Genomic DNA, 22,797 nt, shown 5'->3' on the forward strand with positions numbered 1-22,797 from the left:
TTAAAGCAGATTCACTTACCAACAAGGTTCATAAGAGAATTATTAATATATTTCACTAATGAACAATTGGCTGGCTGCACTAAGGGAAAACCACAGTTCATCGCTATTTAAAAATCCCTTTTTCCCTCAATAGATACACACTCGAGGCACGGCATTTATATTGTTTCCTTAGGGACAGGTAAGAGGAAAGAAAAAGAAGAAAAAAAAAGCAAAACCAGAGTCATTTTCTTAACCTAGGCTAGCAGCGCTGGTTCCAGTGGAGGAACAACTTAAGAGGGAAACCCTGTATTGCTCCTACCACATCACTCCAAAAGATACACTAGTACAGCTGGAAACACACCTGCTTTCAACACAGACTGAAGAGTCAACACAAGCTTAATAAAAAAGAAAGCGGTAACATCTTCTAGACATGCTGTGCCAGTTTTAAGCCCAACTTTTTCCCACCGAGGGCATGCATTAGGGCTGAAGTGGGAAGCCAGCCTTTGCACGCAGCTGTAACTCTTCTCCCAGAGCCTGCTCACATCAAAGGTCCTCCCGCTGAAGCCAGTAAATCCTACGGCGACGACACACAACCGCCCTGTGCGGCCAAGAAAGAGGAGGGAGGGCAAAAAGCGTCTGAGTCTCCACAGCCTCATTTGCAAAGGCAGGCAGTTCCTCCAGCCTCCAGAGCCTTTGTCAGGAACTACAGCAGCTCAGCACCTTTCAAAGAATCTGTTCAGATACGGCATAAAATGGACACACAGGAGAACAGCAAATAAAGTTATGGTCCCTTAAACATGCCGTGCTGGAGGCTGACTCAGCACAGAGTTCATTTCCCAACATGCTTGGGCCGAGGCTGGGTTGCAATCTCTGCTTGAGGAGATTCCCTTCGTATCCAAGGGAGCAGAGCCTGACACGTCTCTTGTTCCTGTCTGATGTGACCCCTGAATGCTTCACACTTCGGAAAATCAGGCCTTGGACTCCAACGCACCAGATACTCCAAAGAGGTTCAGAGTTTGCAAATGCCACAACACCGGCAGAGCAGAATCGCTGCCCTCTTGAACATGCTCACGGTGGGACCGCTGCAGTCACCTGGAGGGCAAACTGTAAACAAAGAGCACCAAAACACCCCGAAACTCTGCAGATGTCCAGCAGAACTGCCCAAGGGTCTCACCCTAAGGCTTGAAAACACAATCTCTCTTCAGCCCACTGACTCTTCCAATGTGGCTGAAGAGCATTCAAGATGACTAACACAGGTTTCCATTCCTGCTGCAATCAAGTAAGGGGTTTTGAAGACTGCTCCAGCCACCATGAATCCTGGGGGAAGAGCAAGGAAAACAATCCAGTTCTTCCTGATAAAAAACCAAAGCATATACTCAAAACCGCATCTAAACATCACCATGTAAAGAAGAACCCGACAGATACTGATTTGCTTAAATGCATTGCAACAATACTACTACTTTGGACATTTTAGAAGCAATTTATAATAAGAGATGGGAATAGCAGGCAACATTGATGCCTCCATTCTGCAGATGGGACAATCAAGGCTTGGAGAGCTAACTGCCAAAAATTTCTGGAGCGGTCCTTCACAAACATATGGAGCAGAGGAACATGATACAGAAGACCTGGCCATGAAGTCACACTTTACTGCTGATTTACTGAGTCACCCTGGCTGGCCAAGTTGGAGCAGCAAAGAACGTGCTGGGACAGCTCGTCTGGGATGACCTGGCTTTGAATCTCAGTGACGTCTGAGCACTTTAAGCTCCCCTGAAAAAAACAATCTTATCCTCCATTACTTAAAAACAACCACAAAACGCAAAACATGTCAATGTACGTAACAAATAGATCAGTATTTTTTCCTCCCTCTCTATAATATTCCCTATAACTACCGTGTTTTTGGAGGGGAGGGGAAATATTTACCCAAAACAGTGACCTTGCAATCACTAAGGAGCTTTTTATGCCCATTGCCAGATTTGAAAGCTGGGTGGATCTGTGACACCAGGACACAGCCCAGGCTCACGCAAGAACTCAGTCACATCTGAATCAACCAACAGGAGCAATAAATTCAGATAACTGGGCTGCAGCTCAAAGCCCCTGGGGCAATCAGCCTGGTTACAGTTTTTTAATGCAGATGCATTAAACACCTGGCAAACACTTAGGTGGAAATACTGTATTGAAACAAAAGCAAATGTGGAAATAGAATGAGATTACACCACTTACTAACAAATTTCACTACTGCTTCCCTTCCCTTTCTTTTCCCCCTCCAGCCCGGCAGCCCCTTCAGCGTGCTGCTTGCGGGTATCAGAGGAACAAAGAGCCGATGGATGCCGTGAGCCCCATGTACATCTGGCGACTTCTGAACACAGATTAAATTTGGGATGACAGTCATGGGATTTATTTTAATGCCCAAATCATTAAACTATCCTATTTGCTTAGCTTCCCAGAGCTACAATGCTAAAGACTTGCTGTAATACAGAGGACAAGCATGAGGATGGTACCTAAAGCTCAGGTCTGAAGACTGATAAGCTCATTCTCTCATTCTGGTGCTTTCTCACATGAAAGCGCTGGGGGGGGGGGGGGAAACAAAACACACACACACAAAAAAAAAAAAACCAAAACCAACAAATTTCAAATCAAGAGTCACACACTGATTTTGGGTGGCCAGCTCAGGCAGAGTCTTTGAGACCTGCCGGGACCCTGCATCTCCTAGTGATACAGAGACACTATAGGAAGATCCGAATGGTCAGTACACTTGAAAATTAAGCTCTGGTTTCACATAAAAAATTAAACTAATATTTCAAAAAATTACTTCCCTTAAATTCTCCCATCTTCCCCCCACCCCACCCCCTTACATTTTAAACAGAAGGACTCAAAACACAGCAAAACACAAGGAGAAAAAAACCCAAAAACAACACAAAATGCTGCAATAATGTAACCAGCTCTCAGAGAGGTGAATCGAGAACAGGGGACGGATGAACGGCTGCGGCTGAGCACAGCAGCCCCTCTCCTCCTTTGCTTGCTCTTGGCCACAGCATCCAAAATCTGTTTTGGAGGCCAAGCAAGGGAAGGCTGGAGTCTACTGAAGAGAAGTTTTGCACACTGAAAAAAAGACTACTTGCACTATTTTTATCACACAAGCAACAGGAAAGGGCTTCACCCTTCTAGTGCTCTGTACAGAGCCCAGACTCTCGTCCCTGTGCTGATCTGAATTCAAGTGTGCTTCAAAAGCATCATGGACCTCTGGAAGTGTCTCTTCCACTCTCATGCAGCCTTACCCCAGAGAAAAGGCAAGAAGTGATTGGTTCTGGTTTGGTAATACTACCAAAAATAAAATAAAATAAAATAAAATAAAAATAAAATAAAATAAAATAAAAGTGCACGGGCAATAGGGGGGTGGTGGTGGAGGGGAGAAAATCCTGAGTATTTTTCTTCCGTAACAGGAAGCCAAATCCAGCCTTCAGCAGCCGCTTGATCACTCTCAGGCTTCAATTAAACAAAGTCAGGGACTGCAGAAGTCTGCTTCCTTTCCTCGAGCAGTTTTGTAAGACATTTGCTCGGTAGCTGAAAGCTCTGGAGTTTCACATGAAACTTATTAGCAGCTGGATCTTCCCTGTCACTGACTTCAAAACCCAGAACCAGAGCATCACACCAAGGCAGCTCGTTCCCGTGCGCCTTTGATTAAAGGCTCTTGCTTCACTTGGGGAACTGAATTTCAGCTTTGTTTTCACACACAAGCCAAGAAAAACCAGCCAGCTGGGCAGGATATGGCCCTCAACAAAGATTTCCAGGACTCCCTGCTAGTCAGCAGCTGACAACCTACAGCCAGACCCCGTCACGGAGGAAGGGTGTTGCACAGCGTTACGGTGGCAGGTCCCTGCCGCCTCACACAGCCTGCGGGATGAGCCGGGTGAGACTCAAGCGAAGAGCTGCTGCATCACCTGGCAAGCATCGCTCAGCTTTTTTTCATTGCCTGCTCCGTGCGTTCAGTTCTCGCGACAGACTGACGTCGAGGCGGGGGCTGCGGCTGTGCTCCAGCACCGCACCTGGGAGCCGCAGTATGGGGCTTGCTCCCGACACCCGGCCACCAAAACAAGTCCCCGCTGAAACACATGGGACTGCTTCCAAAGAAACGTGCCCTCGTTGAGGCTTAGCGATATATGGGTTCAAAGCAAAAACCCTCAGAGGAAGGAAAATCCTTTGCAGTCTATTGCATGGGTATATACGTACCCTGACCATTCTGCTGCCCACCATACAATTCCAACCCAAAGAGCGCAGACTTCTAGCAAGGTCCCCAGCCTGCGAGGGAGGGACAGCCCAGCCAGCCCTGAGCACCATCCATCTACCATCTGCCCTGGAGACTGCTGTCCTGTCTTCTCCTTGCCACCTCAGGTGTAACGTATCCACACTCAATAGAAACACAAACACTTCTAAGCCTTGACTGCAGGTAGACAATATTCTTATCCTAGCAGGAAGATCGCTCAGCGGCTTTTTCCCCCCCTTTAAGAAAGAGGGAGGGAAAGACCCACACAGATAATGACAATAATGACAACAGCCCAGATGGTTATAATGGGAACATCCCTTGGGTACTGCCATCATCACAGTAATATTTTTTATATTCCCCTTTCCTGACATGCTTCAGATGTTGGTGTGAAAACCTGCAAGGGAGGGTATTTACAAGTCAATATGCTGTGAGACGCCAGGAGCACCAATATATTTTTTCCTAAGCCCTGCTTTAGAAGGAACAGAGTAAAGGGTCAGCTGTAAAGCAACCCAAAACGCCTGTCATTTCAAACTGCATTTAACACTCTTCTTCCTCTCCATACGGAAAAAAAGCATTGCAGAAGTTCCTATAAACCCCTGCATATCCCTCTGATAATCTAGATATGCCCCATTCCCAAGGAGACTGAATGGATGTCATAAATCAAAGTTTGACTTAAACTATAAAACCTCAAGAAGAGGTTGCATCCACTGCAATGCACAAGCAAACAAACAAAACAAAAAGAAAGTTCCTAAGTAACACAAGTGCATACGAATTTTCCTGCAGCAGTGTAGTTCATACACACCAGTCTAAATAAATGCCAGTCTAAATAAGTCCCAGTCTCACGTGTTTATACAGCAAGATTAACTCTGCAGGGAGGGATGCTCGTAAATGGGAGCTTCTCTTCGGATCTGAGTGATGAAGGAAGGACACCAAGATCTATATATAAAGTAACAGAGTCCAGTAATTGAGAGATTCTTCTCCATTTATTTTTATCAGGTTTGTATACCTCATTTCTAATCCCTGTAATGCTGCCTTCCACTCATCAGTTAACTTCACCTCCAGAAGTCTGCCAATCTGCTTGGGAAGAAGGAAGGTTGCTGCCATCATTTTGTTTTAAAGAGCTACAACCCAATGGATCCAGCTGTGTTGAGTTGCACAGCTGCATTACAACAAGCTCCTTACAGAACGAAGGTCAGCTCAGCCTGTTAAGTCATCATAAAAATTCACCAAGTATTTTGTCAGGTACATAAAACACACTTCTAGAAGTGAAAGCCAGACTTCTTGGTAAGAAGGAAACTCCACCAAGCTCATGCCTTTCAGACTTCCAGTGTCTAACAGTGACACAATTCATGTCTTTCTTGCCATTTAATTGACAATTAAATGGAGGATCTATCTTCACTGCAAGAGCCAATGCATGTCTGTGTTAAAAGGGCTACCTGAAGCCAGGTTACAGGAAGTTAAAATTATATTACCTTGCCTTTGCTAGGTACGTAGGATAAAATTGCAAATTAAATTAAATTGAGATGTAGAGGTCAAAAAATCCTTTATCGTCACTGAGCTGCAGCGCTGAAACAGTCCCCAGTCCTGATGCAAACACGGCGCTTTTGGCATTGTGGACAGTGCAAGACTGTGACACAACCATAAAGCAGATGTGGGAAATGTGACTTACACAATTTCTTCATTCATTAGCCAGGTACAGTTGTGCTCGATGTCCTCTCCCTTCAACCATTCACAGGTTTTGTGGGAGACCTTCAAAATCAGAAGGTTTCTCAGCCTGGTAGAGCACTGCCTTCCCCACAGCCTCTCCTAAATGATGGGAACTGGCAACCCTCTGAGATGCTCCCTGTGGAGAACAGATGGGTCAGTCCTTCCCATTCATCACCCCATCCATATCCAGGGCTCTGGACCCTTTTTTTGTGTCACTTTTTAGTCACTGGCATAAAGGACAATTAAAGCAAACACTCCGCAGCCTGCTGCAGAGACAACAATCGGTACTTGCTTCCCAATCCCTCATTTTGTTGGCCATCCTCACCCATTTCCCACCTTCTCGCCTACATAGAGAGGCTCCCTTCCTTTAACTTGCTTTGGGATGAGAGATTTTTCTGTTTGCGGTTGTTCACACACACAGATACCCAACCCCTCACATCTCAAATCTTCATCATCCACTCCATTTTTTCTCTCCTGTTTTGAACTCTCTTCCTCTATTTTTAATTCCTCTATTTTCTTTCTCCTCTCTTTCTAATTTACTCTCTCCATCCCACTTCTGCCTTTCTAATCCTTTCGTACTATCCTCTTGGGGCAGGTTTTAAAACAAAGATCCTGCTGCTGCTCACCTCGAGGTGCAGGCTGCAACAAGGCTTAACTGCTTTATTCTGCAGACTCTGAAAGTGAGAGAACCCAGATGGAAACAAAAGGCAAAAAACCCCACCAACATCCCTGCTCCAGTCTCAAAACCCACCAAATCCACTCCAAAGACAGACACACACTCCACTGACTCAACAGACAGGAAGGTAGTGCTACACAGGAGTAGTCTCTCGTATCCTAATATAACCAAGGGACAAATCTAAATACTCTTCCCCGTTAATGCCTGACTGATTAAAAGTGATAATGTATATAACTGAATACATATGTGCACACATCCACATACGTGGAAATACAAGGAAGAGTTTTCTTGCTTCTCTGTCATTTATTCAAGATTTTTCTACAAGCTTGACCTACCTTGTCCTGCCCAACGAATGATGCTGCTCTGTCAGATGCATACTGGATCCCACCTGAAAATTTGTTTTAAACAGCTGCTCCTATCCCACTTGTAAAGCGAACTGTTAAGCAAGATTAGTGCAGCAAAAATATTAACCCAGTCCAACAATGAAGAGAAACATCCCTTTGCAAATCAAATTGGTGAGCGAACAAGCGGTGGAGCCGAAGCCTCTCTGTACACCCACAGTTCTTAGCTCAGGCAACACCAGACACCCCTTCTCATACAACACTCACAACTGCAGGTAATCCAGCCTTTACTGCTTAATCAAACCCCCCAGAGCTCATGGTTACCCTGAAAAGGTGCTGTGGACCCTGTAGGTGAAGGTGGTCTGGGCAAGGCTGCTGGCACTGTCACCCTGGGGAAGGGGGTCTTGACCAGCCCTGCACAGCTAACACACAGAGCAGGGGGAAAGCATCCCTCTGAGCCTCTCCCGCATCCCACAGCCTTGACTCTGCAAGCTTCAAGGCACTTTGGTCTAACCGAGTGACACATTTTAAGCATTAAAAAACCCTGCTTAAATAAATCAAGCACCTGCTTGAAGTTAATTTGTGCTATGAGGTCCCTACAGTGAAGCCGACAAAGCCAAGAGAGGGACAACAGGATGAGCAATCGAACAAACAAGCGATGACCGAGCCATCAGCCTCCTGCCAAGGATCTTGTTGGGGCTTGGACCCTCCACGTGGTGCATTTCACAGCCACAAAAACTAGCCAAAAGAAGGGTTGATGCTGATTTCTCTTCTGACTCTAGACCTCTGGCTCCCCTCCCCGTAAGCCTGTTTGCTTTTGCAGAGGACATTTACAGCGATGACCTCCATTCCATTATACTTTATATTTCACTTGCTTTCTGCCATCATGAATCACTACGAATCCCCATTTATCATCATATAGTTATTATTGAAATTAAAATAATAAAGGAAATTGCACTGAACCTTCAGACGGTTTCGTTTGGTGGGGTTTTTTTAAAAAAAAAAAAACACCTAACCATCCCACAGAAAAGTATGCACTTTATACTAAAGAGGAAAAGAAAAACAGAAAGAGTAAAGCATGGTTGAATTTTGAGCCTACTAGCCTTCCACACTGCCCTTTTTGTGTCCGACAACAAAGAGGTGTGAATGCTATCAAGTCACACACAGGTACTGGCAATCCGATCCTGCTTTGTACCGCTTTCCAGCTAGGTGCTCATTTTAATACAACACAAGCTGCCATGCAAGGAAAAAAGCCCCAAAACAAAAGGCTGTAGAAAAAAACCTGCTAATAGACCCGATTATTCCCATTTTACCTCAAACAAGGAGCAAGGCAGCAATACCAAACTATTTTTGCAATGTGTCAAATTTAAAACCAAAGACACACGGACCCGTAGCCCATCACAAACCTACCCAGCAGTGGTGTTTTTTACGTGCTATACATTACGAGTGCGTGCCCCGGCACTACAGCCCGAGCAGTGCTTCACGGCTCCTTTGGCCATCCTCCGCACCACTCGCACCAGCGCAGCCCTTCCTTGGCACAGCTGCACTTAAAGCAGAAAAAAGGGGGCCTGCCTCTCCATGAGGCAATTAACTGGGGGGAAAAAAAAAACCAAAAAAACCCAAAACAAATGCAAAAAAGAGAAAATGAAATTAAATACTGGGCAAGACGAAGCGCCTTTGCAACCCACGGCGTCACCTGCCGGGGGGAGAGGTGCAGGTGAGCCCCACAGCAGCAACATCCTCAGCACAGCCCGGTGCAGAGCACAGCATCATGCTGCCGGACCCTCCAGCACCTGGGATAAACTATCCAGGAGACAACCTGCTGCTACATGCCGCTCAGCCATCTAAGTTTAGAGGCATTTTGTCCAAGGCAATCTTTAGGAAACCCCAACGGAGCGAAGAATCGGCAGTAAAAACCTTTCAAGGAAAGCCTGGCGTGGTGCATACCTCTGCTTGGCTGTGCTGGCTTTTTAGATTCCCATCAAGGATTTCGGAGGCCTACACCGGCACATCCATGGGCTCCGCACCACGGGAGGTGGCCGGGAGCATCCTCGGAGGCAGCAGCATCCTCCCAGAGCCCATCACTGCAAGAGGAGGCAAGGAACCGGGATGCTCCAGGAGCCTGGCGGGGGGAAGGAGGCAAATGGAGCAGAGCAGGGAGGGTTTTTAACCGCTCTCGATCATTCCTCAGAATAAAATTTTTAAAAAATTACTCATCAAGTGATTAAAATGTGCAAACATTTTGCTTGGTGTTCCGACTGCCACATTTAATATTTCAAACAACATCCAGGCCAATATTGTTGCTTAATTTAACATAACTGGATCCCCAATGCATTTCTAACAGATTAAACCACAGAAATATCCACATGTTTTAATGAGGATTTGGCACTACTCAGAGCCAAACAGATTTTAGCAATATTTTTGGACTACAAATTCTTTCATAAGAAAAGAAAGCCCACTGGTAATGGATCTGATTCACTACATCGCAAGCTTTTTTGGATTTCAGTGCAAATTGAGAAACCTAAATATTTAGTGCCATTATAATTCGAGCAACATCTGGACAATTTTCTTTGCCTCGTAGAAGATTTCAGCCAGCTTTGCAGAGACTCAGTCCATGTTGCTCAGGCAGAATGGCTCCTTTTACATTTGCATGCTTCACTCAGATTCTGTAGTTTCTATGCCAACAAGCATTTGTAACTCTTTAAAAAGCACATTTGGAAGTGGGGGGGGTGGGTGTGTGTGGAAGATCTGAAACGTGATAAAGATTTTTTTGTTTGGGGTTTTTTTGTTCTTGTTGTTACAGATCTAAATCATCCATTCCTCATTTTTTTTTTTCTGAGCCTTGGAAACCTCAAAAAGGTCCAACAACCATCTTCTCAGCCATGGCAAGTCTTCCACCTGCTTCAAAACGCAGCGGTGACTCAGAAAGAGGGAAGTTTGTTGGGTTAATCTCATGTATTAAAATATAGACACACACACACATATACTCGCTTAATTTTATAGAGAGAGATAAAAATATATATAAATATATATATAAAACACTCTACTTCTCTCTCCAGACAAAGAATCAATAGCAAACGTCTGTTGGTGTCTCTTCAGACAAGAGCTCTGTGGGAAGAGTGAGAAGCCCACCGTGCCGAGGCGCAACCCCGCAGACGTGGCCCAGCCCCATTCCACGGGCAGAACGAACCCCACGCAAACCCACGTGTCCGTCCACGCCGCAGCGCAGCGAGCTTCCAAATCCCAAGGAAAAGTAAACAGAGACAAGCAGCTACTGCTGAGCTGCCACTCCAAATCCAGCAGTTTGATTTTTAACCAGACTCCTGGAAGCCATGCCTCCCCCTCCTCCCCAGCCTCAGCCCCAGGCCACCCAGATGGCTCCGATTTTACGAACACTTGTGCGTGGCGCCGTGACATTGTAGGTGCATGGAGACAAAGCAAACCACAACCACGAAAAAGTAGACCAAAACATTCCAAGCCAACAATTCTACCGATCTTAGGAAAAAAAAAGAGGAACAAGCCACTTTTTTTTTTTTTTTTTTTTTTTAAACAGATGCAGCCTACTAGATGCATGTTCATCGTGAATCCCTCTGCAACCTGAAGCTCACACGGGACCCAGCGATGCCTTTGGGGCGACCACCTTGGGCATGCCAGGTCATCACCAAGGTGCCCAACAGAAAAACCAGTCAGCCCAGGCTGCTCCGCAGCAAGGACAGCCAAAACGAGTTGTGCCCTCCAAAATGCAGGATACAGAGGTGTTTCCCGGGGGAGCTGCTCAGCAGGAGCAGCTGAGCAGGCAGCCCCAGCAGGTAACATTTCCCATCACCTGCTTCTCATCATTTCCTTGTCTGTGAGCTCCAGAGGGTGAAAGACCAGAACATACAGTGATACTGCTGGCATGAAAACGTTCATTGACAGGCTCATCGCTCACGATGGAGATCTGTTTGCCCCTTCAGCCCATCTCCTGTGCATGTGTAACACAGAACCGAGGTGCCGGGAGGGGAGAGGAAGGAAAGGCTGTTGATGCTGTGCAATAGTTAGTCCTAACCACACAGCCAAGAGGTAATACTCTCGAGGACCCAAGTATGATAAACTCCTCTTACTTCAGCTACACAGAGGATACACAGAAAGGAAGATTGGATGCCCTTAGCCAGAGCACAGTATTAACGCACTGCTATTCTGGCAGGGCACCAGTTCCTTCCCTCCCTGCACAATCATAGATGATGCAGCTCATCAGACAACTGATTTCATCAGCAACCTGGGATTTGTTTTCGCAAGCAGGAATCAGGATGAGATCCAGGAAGGGCAAAAACTCCCCTGGGGAACAGGAGGCAAAAGGACAAGATGAACAGAATAGTGGTGGTGACTAAAAAAAAAATATTATTAATTTTCAAAAGCAGTATTGTCTCACGGGACTAGTAACAGCCCCCAGCTAACAAACAGTTACTCCTGCAAAGAGCCGTCAAAAGATCAGGAGAAAAGACTATGTCTATAAAACTCCTCTCATTTGAAAAAGGCTCATAGGTCACTGCCTAGCACACGGAATGCCTGGAGCATGAGGAAGGTGCCTTACAAAATACAGCCATCACCACCCACGCTCCCAGTCTTTGCTGTGCTACAGGAAGGGTAGCACGCTGCTCTGCCCAGCTCCTGTCCTCTTGTTCCCTGCCACGATTTCACAACCTTTGCTGTTTCAAAAGCCCTTCTGACAACCATGCCAGCCAGCATAGAGCTCTTTTATGCAAGCAAGCCTCTGTGTGACTGATAAAATTCAGGCTTTTCCCTCCACATCATACCTATGTAGCTTATGCCTACAGGTCAAGACCGTAACTGCTGTAAATGAAGAGTATTTTCGCCTACTTCAATGAACTGTATGGGTTTGTACTACCTGGAAATACAGCTCCATCTGCAACTTAAGAGACTGAGCCTAAAAAAATGAAATCAAGAGCAACTTTCACAGACAGGAGGTGGCCACCTGCGTGTTCTCTGTCTGGGATATCTTCTTCCATGCTACGTGCAATAAGCCAAGTGTACCGACAGCAGCAATAGCAATGCAGACCAGCTACAGAACAAACGCCACTGGGCGGATTTGTGTCGCAGCCTACACCTACACCACCCCAGGACTTCTGAACAGGGAGGAGGGAGATCTCGCCTATGAAAAGCAGGGAGAGCGATTTGAAATCAGTCCTTGGCAAAACCAAAGGCTGTCAGGACTCACTCTAATTAATTCCCCTGCAGGTTTACGATGTTTAACAAAAAAGATTGTTGTATGCCCAGCACTACCAGGTGAGACCTGAGGAGGACATTCACACACCTGGTTTTATGTCCCCTAAGCTCACTCTACCCAAGCGAGAGCCCCCCTCGCTCCCTCGTGCTAAGGGACATTTGGGCGATGGGCTGCTATCCCACCCAGGTACGGCAGTCTCCTGGGGTTGGGTGGTATTGAGATACCTTCATTCTTCTTCTCCTTGAGATGGCAGCACAAACCTCTGGCTGTAAACGCAACAGGTGGGATCACACATGCTCTGCAGCTCATGGAAATACCCGGGGGCCACAGGCTCTGTGCTGAGCCTTCTCCCAGTGGGTCCCTCACGGGATTACTGCAGCAGCCAAGTAAGACAAATCACTATTAGCTGGACCAAGTGCTACGGAAAGATCATGAAAATGAATTAACCCCCACCCTTCTCTCTTCCACGATGGATTGCACTCTGCTCCTTTGGAGCAATTTCACGTAAGGGGAGAGGGAACATACGACAGGTATGAGGAATTTATTGCCATGTGGTTTCTTGTGTTGAAACACAGCATTGAACTGTCTGCAGTGCCTCCGGTCACGCTGTGAGATGAGGAATGAGTCAGGGCCACATCCAGGTATGGTGCCAGCACCTTTTCCCTGCGCCTGGGAGCCCACACCTGGACGTGCAATGCTTATGGGGACCTGGATGACTGGGCATCAAACCCTTCTCGTCATGCAAGACTCTTGTTTTTAATACATTGTGCTTTTTTCTCTTTGCACGCCCTCAGTCTAAACCCCCACTGGAAGCACAGACATCCCCAGTTCTCGAAGTTCATGGCAATAAAACTGGGAGGCGGAGCAGAGGGCAGGCAGGTTCACCAGGCCCCTGGTGCTGGTCTAAATCCGGAGCTGTGCCGCTGCGTCCACACCAGCTTCGCCAGCGTGCCCGGTTAGTCAGGAGCCCTCAACGCCTAGTCTGGTATCAAAAAATAAACGTGTTAGCTGATAAAATATGAAACTCCCTTCCTCAACCAACGCACCCACAAAAGCTCTAATTTAGCTGTGAGAGTCATCACCGGATAGTACATCACTTTTGAGCCTTTTAAGGAAGCATTCCAGCATTTTCCCAAATTAATCAGGTAACTTTTTTTTTTCAGCCAAAGACAAAGTTAAAAATAACCAAGGGCCAGGCAGGTGCCACTGAAAAGCTCTTGCAGGGAAAACCTTGTCCCATCACACCTGTAAGTCAGTCAGTCCTTGCCCGTCTCCAGGCACTGAAATGCAGCAAAGCCACCTTCCAGCAAACACACACCACAAAGCCCAAGGACAACGCTCCCCATTAATGCCGGATAATTTTAAGGCTTCAACTGCAGGCAGTCCATATTGCTAGCAAAATCCTACATTAAGACTTGCACTATCTACCACAGCAGGCTTGACCCCATTTTCATATGCAGAAGCAAAAAAAAAAACAACTTCATAATCCTACAGAACACTGAGCAAATAGCACTCTTTGGGACTACTTGAATACCACCCTATTAAAATACAAACATGTTCCTACAGTAGCTCAGTGATCTTAAACATTCACCATCTTTTCATTTCAGGTTTTAAGCACTTTGCCTGGCAACTGTCTGAAGGGCAAATCATTATGGAAATAGGAAGACAATTAATTTTCCTTTATTCTAGAAGAGAGGATTATTGGAATAAATAAAATAATCAGCTTAGACAAGAACACAATTCACAACTTATGAAAAACAGAGGACTTTTTTTCATTTTTCTTTCCGAAGAAAAGATATTCTTGGATGGAGTCTGCAAGGCAAGTGCAGAAGTTTTGGAGTTAAATAACCTTGGACTGCTAACTCACTACATGCCATCAGCAGGAGGAAGACGGTCATTTCAGACGCTCTTGGAGCCACTGTTTTAATTTTTTAATATAGCAACTTAGAACACCCCAAAAAAAAAAAGTCACAAAGGCCACTTGCCAATCTCATTTTGTAGAGAGGTAAGCCTGAAGCAGCCCCAGTCCGAGTGGGAAAGGTGCCACAGGAGCAAGCACAGCTACAGCACTGGGCACTGACAACATCAGGTCACCGCTTTTTAGGGTCCTCTTCCCATCCAGGGCTCTGCCCCCAGTAAATCCACATTGAGTCCGTTGGGATTAATGAATTTATCTGGATTTCAGCCACTGCAGAAGTTATCAGAACCAGTTTCAAAAGCAAACAAAGGAAGGTTATATGCTAATGCTTGCTGATGAATGCAAAGCAGAAGAGCGACTGTCTTACCAACGCCACTATTTGACACCAGCCTGCAGCACGTGATGCTCAGCACCATGATTAATATGGTTAAAGGAGTATCTGATACACCGTGACATGCATGTATACCTCTATTTAGCAATTAAACTAAAGGTAAGACATTTAAATCCCAAACCCCAGTGGGAGAAGTGAGTAAGAGGAAAAGGAGAGCCTTCAAGTTCATATTGGCAAGAGACGGAGTTACTATTTACTGAGAAAATTTTGGGATATCTTGGTAGGAACTGTACAGTTATGTCTGAAGGACTCCTCTAATAAGCAGCGTGAGTTATAAAAATAGTATGGAAACTGTGGTTCAAGGTTGCTACAGCCTTGAAAAAGAAAGAGAGGTAATTGATGGAGGCACAGATTCCCGGGAACACTGACTGTAAAAGTACTGAGAAATCAAATTGATGATCTGGAAAATAAGATGAGATTAAGAATGATCAGGTTAGTGAGGGCTCCTGAAGAAGCAGAAGCAGGAGAAGCAGGCTCTTAGTTTGCAGTGGATTATTAAGGTTAGGGATGAATAATTCCTACTGTTCGTATCATGTCCTGGCGAGCCATGTCCCCAGACAGGCCAGTTACGTAGTGCCCCGCACCCCTCCTGGGGACGGAGCTCGCTCGTGCATCAAGGAGCCCACGTGTTTATGCCAGCTCATAAATCTGAGCCTGGTTCCAGGATCCGGCGCCGTCCCCCCCCACTGCTGTGACACCAGAGGGAAATGCATGGCTCCAAGCTGCTCCCTTTGCTCTCTCCAGCAGTGGCTCTACAAACTCCAGGCGCCCAGGCACAGCCACGTCGCAGCAGCTGGAGAAAGCACCACTAGAAAAAGCTCCCGCACATACCGGCACCGCTGCCCTTCCCACGGGGAACAGCCATGTCTTCTGTTTGCTTCTCGAACTGCAAATCACTGTGGCAGCAAGTAGGTCACGGACTAGATGGCGCTTGAAGAATCACCTGCAGTTCATTGCCTTCCCTTTTCTTTTTTTTCTTTTTTTTTTTCCAGGAGCTACCAAGTCACTTCACCACCACCTTCAAAAGCAGCCGCCTCCTCCAGCACAGCCCCATCCATCCATCCCTCCTGGTCCTCTCCTCCTCTGGCTGCCATGCCCACAGCCCTGTCTCCTCCATTTCTGCTCTCTCCCTGCTCTGTTTAATTCCATCTTTCCCTGCAGGTGGAGGCAGGTCTTTAAAGCAGGATTTTTCTTCCATCTTCCCTTTCACCACAGACCGTATTTTCCCAAGCATAACATACTGCAGTGCATTGCTTTTCTAACACTCAGAAGCCCAAATGTTACGTCCTCCTCCACACTGATCAATTCATTAAGCCTCATCCACCACCGGAAAGGTAGTTATTCTACTAATTTCACAACCAGGTTAAAAAATGCAGCTCCTTCCCCCATGTCCATAACTTCACTTATTAATCCTCAGGGAGAAGGGGGGTAGGGAGTCCTCTTTGCCAGCTGCTGCTTTCAGGCTTGCTCCGGTCCCCTCCCAAAACAGAGCTCCATCAGCGCCCCTGGAGCACAGGGCTCCCATGGGATCTGCCGGGGAGATGCCACAAGACCCTTCCCTGCTTTCCCCAGGACCTGCGAAGAGCTGGCAGCCCAGCCGGAGGGCTCGGGGCAGAGGGAGAGCGCTGCGAAAGGGCACGAAGGAGGCTGCAGCAGCAAGGAGCTGGTTCAGGGTGTTAAAGGAGCTGAAATGCAGCCGTAAGCCGGATTCCAAAATGCCCAGGAAGGCTGGAGAGCAGGAGATAAAACTTCTCCTCTGAAGCGAGCCTCAGTAAGGCATGAAGGTGGAGAAATGCTGCGCATTACAGAAAACCCTTCCACACAGCTTCACAGCAGAAAGAGGATTCATCACAGCAAATAATTACAAGGCTTATATCATAATGTCTGGTTTTCAAGTCATTGCCAATTGACTAAAGGTTGGCTGAAGCAGTTAGAAGGGTGAGATGCAAAAACACCGGGCTTTGAAGTGGTCAGCATTTGATTATTAAAGACCAGGACCTTGATGCAATGCATTACCCAGCGCAGTAACTTTCCCTGTGATTGCCAGGTTTGCATAAGGTTTCTTTAGATAGACCTGTAAGATTCAGTTCCATTTTGTTCTTTCTGTTTTGAATGCAGTCCTTGGCTGCTACAATACCAAAGATGTGAGCAAGTCCCACATTCAGGTTTCAGTTCCTCCACTGCACCAAGTTATGCTGATGGAGGAAGAGACAAAACTGGCCATACAGGCAGGTTTTCTCACAGAAACCTAAAGACAGGAGCCTGCAAATTCAGGCAATGAAGCCTCCTGAAAAACTCGAGTTACCCATCTCGGTAACAGCATCAGGAGTCCCCTGCGCTGCGTTCCCTGCACCACCCCAGTGTGCACAGCCCCAGTGTGCTGACGGGCAGGACACAGGAGTGAAACACCCGGGGGAAGGTTTTCGGGTGGGATGACACCTCTGCTCCCCCCAGACGACACCAGCCTGAGCACTGGCTGTTGCCTCCCCACCGACAGCCCCGTTCCCTGCAGGCTGCTGCTCCTACAGCCGGCGCTGATGTGCCCCATCCCCTCGGCTGCTGGGGCTCACCACCTGCCCCACAACAGGCGCTGCCCCCATTTCAGCCCAGGTTGAATGAAGAACCAACGTTTGACCATACCAAAGGGTTGGGGGCGTTGCACGGGGGTGCCCGCTCCATGAAAACACCTTGGCAGGGAGCTGCAGAGCTCCTCCGGCAGAGCCCAAGAACCAACAGATCCACAAATTTTAAACCGACCAAATTAAACTTGGTTGTAGCTATTATTTTTTTTCCCTTTCAGACTTAGCAGTTCCAGAGCTTGCTGGAGAGGAGCTGAACGCCTTCTCAGCACCGAAGAGCCCTGCGCAGGAGGGAAGCAGCTGTGGGCTGAGGCTCTGCAAAAGCTGCTCCGACCCGGAGGCACAAAGTCTCCAGCCGCCCAAGGTGTGGTAAGGCTGAAGCACAGCGCTCCGTGCTAGGGGCTCTCCTCAGCCACTGCAAACGGCTCGTTTTCCCCATTTTACTCTAAAACAGGAAGAGTAGGAGGGCTTTGCTCCCTGGCTTCGAGCCAAAAGGCATGGCACTGAGGAAACAGCGTCACCTTTGTCCTTTTGCTGAGCCTTTCCCCTGTTTTCTGGTGCCAGAGATGCCCACCCTGGTACTAGAGACTGAAGGAAAAAGTTTCCAGCCAGTCCAAACCGTTTCAGAGATGAACCCGATTCCCTTTCCCGGTGAGGTTGCGATAAAGAATGAGCTGATGGACCCAGGCTCCCTAAAGTCGCCCACTGCAAAAGGGAAAGACAGTGATGACCAGGGACAAGCACCTCATGTCAGCCTACGAACCAGTCCTGGTGCCAAGGGACCTCTGGGTGCTGTACCGGTAAAGCAGCCCTCTGCTTACACACTTTTGGTTAAAGATGTATTTTTGTTACACTCTGATCATAAATTCTAAGGGCTATTTTCACTTTCTTGCTTTCACCTTGGCTTTTCAAAAAGCTATGTCCCAGCCCTTCAACCAAATGCACTTTCACCAGAATTTGATAGTTTTCCTCTGTACTACAAACTCCTTGTCGTGGTGGCAGATGTGTCGCTGGCATAAGAGAAAAATCTGAAACAGAAAACACTCATCCACCACTGAGAAACACGCAACACCGCTGAATCCCGACAGAACCACGGTCCTCCAAGAGACAAGTCTTTGTTCTCACAATTTCCAAAACAGTATTCTGAAAACAACGTTCCTCCTTATATAGATTTATATTGCTATATCTCTATCATTTTCCTTACACCCATCAAAACAAAGATATAATTAACCCACCCTCAATAGAAATTACAATGATTTTGAAACAGCAAGAAACAATCTATTTGCATTTGGTAGCTAATTATTCCCCCTACGCACACAGCCACCAATGTTCCCTAAAACCGTCCACAGAACAGACAATCTGTGCTAGCCAGAGCTTCTGGAAAGGAGGGGAAAAGGAGGGACTAAGTGAAAATCCTCAACATTGGGGTGGCAGAATTTTTTTCTTTTTCAAATACGCAGCACCTCGAGCTCAGCCAAGTCTGTAATAGAATTGCCCTTCTGAACTCATCCGACAGCATTAGCATCCACCTGTGTGTCACATGTAAGCTGACAGCTACCACAGGACGAATCTAGTGGGAACCACTGACATTTGCAAAATTATTGAATTATTATTCCCTTCTTCACACCACTCCAAGGAAATACGAAGCCACTTTCCAATACATGCGGCTGGACATAAAAGTAACACCGGGTAACATCAGGGCTGCTACCACAGCCACGCAATGAGTTTTCAGTGGCAAAGGCTGAGTTGCACCTATTATTTTCTTCACTCCCTGGAAAGGAGGAAGGGTGTACCCTTCTTCCCATCCTACACTGCCCTGGTGACTTGCTGAGGACAATCTCTAACAACTCGAGTTCAAGGGGGGCGATTTATTCCAGTTAGGAACACTCAAAACGATGCCCTTACCCACCCCCACCCCCCCCACCCCCCCCAAGCCAGGCACATTTTGCTGGCAGTTCACCTTCAGTTCCTCATCATTTAGAGGGATCAGCTAGATGTTTTTAAGAGGTAGAGATGCAAGCTGTGGTTAGTGAGCACTGCTTCTCCCAGCTCAAGCACTGCGCTGAAGCAGCCCGAGAAAAATCAAGCCACCCAGGTATCCCTGCAGGATGTCCTGGGAGCCCCCAGGCCGGCCCTCCATCGCCTGTGCTGCAAGTATTTGGAGGAAGCGGATAGAAAGCATCAAGGGTGGTAAATCACATCCTCCTTCACCCACACTTTCTGGAGGCGAGCAGACAAAACACTGCTCACTCTCTAGGAGCCAGGAGAGGTTTTCCTTCCTCCAGGATGCACCCGGAAAGCAGCGCCTGGGAAGGAAGGAGCTGGGTTCCACCTTGATGCAACCCGTGTGCCTGCAACACTTACCTCGCTGGCAAGGCATTCGCTCCTCAACATGCGAAAAGCGATCATCCTTTAAAGCAAAGCCAAAGAGCTCAACGATTATTTTTCTTCCCCCATCTGACACAGGTTTGCAGCTCCTCAGGCATGGGGAGGAGGGGGAGCAAAATAAATAATAAAAAGAAAAAGACTATTATTCTGTAGGCAATCAAAGCTAATCCCTTGACACATTTTCTTTCCCAACAGAAGCACGAGATCTCGAGCCCCGCTGGGTTCTGATCACAACCAAACAGGACTAGGTGTTTTCAGCTCCCTTCTGCCAACACAGCTCAACGTGCAGCAGGCCTCGCCTCGTACCCTCGTACAACCATTTAACTCAACACAAAGCCACCCTGGTGCTCTACCCCAGCTCTAGAAAGCCAGCCCGTGCCTCAGCGTGGCCTTGCACGGAAATAGGATTGCTTTGGCCTGGAGGAAAAAACAGAAACCACAACATGAAGGTCACCCATAAAATCATTACACAGATCCCTCTTCCCCAGCTCTTAAGACAAAAAACCTTTAGCAAACCCTCAACCTTAAAGTAGAAACACAAAAAGATATGTACATTAATCCCATATACCTCCGTCAATTTTTTTCCTCGTGTCTTTAGAGCAGTTGTTTACTGCAGCCAACTGCAGAGAAATTACAGTAGCTTAACTCTCCAACTCCCTCTAAAGGATTAATCTTCCAGTGAGCATGCTCACGCGAGATCTTTTTTCAGCAGTTGCATCCATTTCATGAAATGAGGGCTGCTGCAGACATGAGGAAATGCCATTTCAGGACTACAGGCAAAGTTACACAGCCCCCCAAAAATGAGGGCTGATCCCTTCCCAGGGCTCCAGAGAGGATCCCTGCCCAACCCTCCACCTCCAACGAGGTTTACAGATTTCACGTTCATGTGCCCTGTCAGGAAGGGGGGGGGGGGGCTAGTGGCTTCCCTGCGACACACGTTTTAAATGTCTGATCTTGACTTTTCTCTACAAGCTGGTGGACAGTTCACCCACCGAATCCTAAGTCAAAAATAGCTCCTTCTCACCGGCAGATTTTTCCTTTGTGTCACTCGTTGGCTCATCTTTGCTTTTTTTAAAAAAATAAATAATCAGGGAGGTAATTTGGGGGGTGGGGGGGAGGGGAGGGGGAACGTTCAAATAAAAAGGAACAGCTTTAAAAACCTAGCTCCCAACTCTGCATCACAGTAGGTAACAGATCCTGAGACACATTTAACTCCACAGATTAAGGAACCATGCAAATGAGGATTTGCTAGTAGACAACAAATCCAGTATCTAAACAAGGCTGTTCCAGTAATCTTGTCCATTCCCTCCTCAACCACTGTAGATCAAACTGCTCCTCGCGAGGTGTTCCTCCCTCACCCCACACGGTGCACCTCAAATCCCAGTTTTCCTGGTGAAAACAAAGCTCCAAAATTAAGGACAAATATTTGTGCTTTAGAAGCAGATTCCTCCATTTTCATCTTCCCATATTACCAGGGTTGCTGCCGTTCCCCTTCCCATTTATCTATTTTATGTCCTGTTGCTTAATTGCTCTTTGTAGCTGATAGAGATTCAAGCCTCCCCCTCCCCCACAAAAGGCTCTTATTTCAAGTTTTAAACCCTGCTTGAGTCTAGGACAGAGACCCTGCAGCATCCCTGGAGCGCTGGGGAAAATCCGGAGTGGGCTACAGCCGAAGGTGTGAGATTGCTTCGCAAATCCAGTCGCCAGCCTTCACCCCAGCCACTACAAAGATCTAAACATTTATTAAAAAAAAAAAAAAAAAAAAGGAAAAAGTCTTGGATGCCTTTGATGCCATGAAGCCCCTTTTATGTTGTGAGCCCTACACGTGAATCTACAAAAAAGGCAACATGTCATGATAGTGTTAAATAAGGGCTATGTCTGCTTTTTAAAATGAACGCTCACCATAGCGACAAGTCTCCATAAGGAATGATAAAACGTATGGTGACACTGGATATTTTGTTCTGTTGTCACCTAAATAGAATCACTCACAGAAAGGAAATCTCTGTTACCATGCATTAAAATAGACGCATTGTTTTATTTATAAAGCATCCAAACTGGTTGGTTTGGATGTGTCATAGCAGAGGCTGCTCGTCCACCCCTCCCAGCTCTACCCCTTGGGGACTTAATGAACGATGCCTGCACTCATCCTGCCCTGGCCTCCCACGTATCTCAGGTAGTGCTGAGGCTGCTCCAACTTCTCAGAGGAAGGTCTGGAGCCAGGGCAGGATCTGTCCCTGAAAATCCCCGCGAAGAAAAATCCCAGACTGCAGAGCAGGCAGACGTGAAAGCCTTGATGCAGGAAGATCATGTCCTGCGCTTCCTCCTCCATTGCAGGATTACACTCAAACACGAAGTTGGGATATCAGATATGGAGTTATCCTGACCTGTCATTCCCAATTTGGAAACCAGTCATACTCCCTGAGAGTTTAGACTTTGAAGATTGACTGCTATTGATTCTTCTTCAAGCAAACAGCCCAAGCTGGCAATCGGTCAATAATAAGCAATTACTCGACAGCCTCTTATCTCCAGATGCCAGCCCAGACAGCTCGATTCATAGAGGCAGCAGGTCAATAAATCAAAGCTGTTCTCAAATTTTAAAATATCATCATTTAAAAACCCACCCAGCCTTCAACCTGGCTGAAAAAGCAGCTAGGACAGAGAGGTTCCTGCAGAACGGTACGGTGGCGTACTGCTAATATACAGCAGAAGAGAGAGTACGTGACGTGGTGAAATCCACCTCTGACACTCACTTGTCACGAGCAGCATGAGAGTTGCAGCTGGACGAAGAAGATGAGAGAGGAGGAAGCAAACCCCTTCTCCTTCAAACAGTCACTTGTAGGGAAGAAGCAGAGCGGGGCAGCCTTCCAAACGCACATCACCGTTCCTGGCTGGCTCCCTGTGACCCACCTCACTGTACCCTGGGAGCCTCGGAAATAGCAGCAAGAGCCTGTTTAACACCACCGTAACAGCAAACTGATGGCACCTTTCTAATATCCCTGCTGTGACCTCTATACCTTGGCTATACAATTAATCATTTCATCCTAGGAAATGCACTTCTTTGCTCTTTCATGGACCAAACATGATACAAGTACGGGAGCCAAAGGGTCCTCTTCCACGTTTCGGAGTGACCCAGAGGTGATGCTGTTAAATCCAGTGGTGCCAACACTGGGCAACAGACAACAGAGAAGAAAACCAGCCTTGCTGAAAACTCCTGTAGGCATTTTATGCTCTCAGTGCTGACTGCCTTTAAAGACTCATTTGTATGAAAAGAGGTAAGAACTGCCTATGTAATTTGCAGGAGACCACACAGCTGGAACACAAGCCTAGAGC

At 47.0% G+C, this 22,797-nt stretch overlaps 1 protein-coding gene across 3 annotated transcripts in view; it reads right to left on the reverse strand.

The window, feature by feature from the left end:
- Positions 1-22,797, reverse strand: part of EHMT1 (euchromatic histone lysine methyltransferase 1) — a 121,631-nt gene that overhangs the window by 80,832 nt on the left and 18,002 nt on the right. The window contains exon 1 of one of the 3 annotated variants that reach the window (XM_040606088.1): positions 20,036-20,114. The exons of 1 other annotated variant lie outside the window; for it this stretch is intronic. Coding sequence is in view for 1 of the 2 variants with exons in the window: in XM_040606083.1 (XP_040462017.1) it covers positions 19,444-19,488 (45 nt within the window). In the remaining variant the exon portion in view is untranslated. Of the gene's footprint in view, positions 1-19,443; positions 19,584-20,035; positions 20,115-22,797 lie in introns of those variants that run through there. One more of the 3 variants, XM_040606083.1, reaches the window with a different exon arrangement.

The sequence above is a fragment of the Falco naumanni genome, chromosome 9, assembly GCF_017639655.2.
Source record: "Falco naumanni isolate bFalNau1 chromosome 9, bFalNau1.pat, whole genome shotgun sequence".
NCBI classification, from domain to species: domain Eukaryota; kingdom Metazoa; phylum Chordata; class Aves; order Falconiformes; family Falconidae; genus Falco; species Falco naumanni.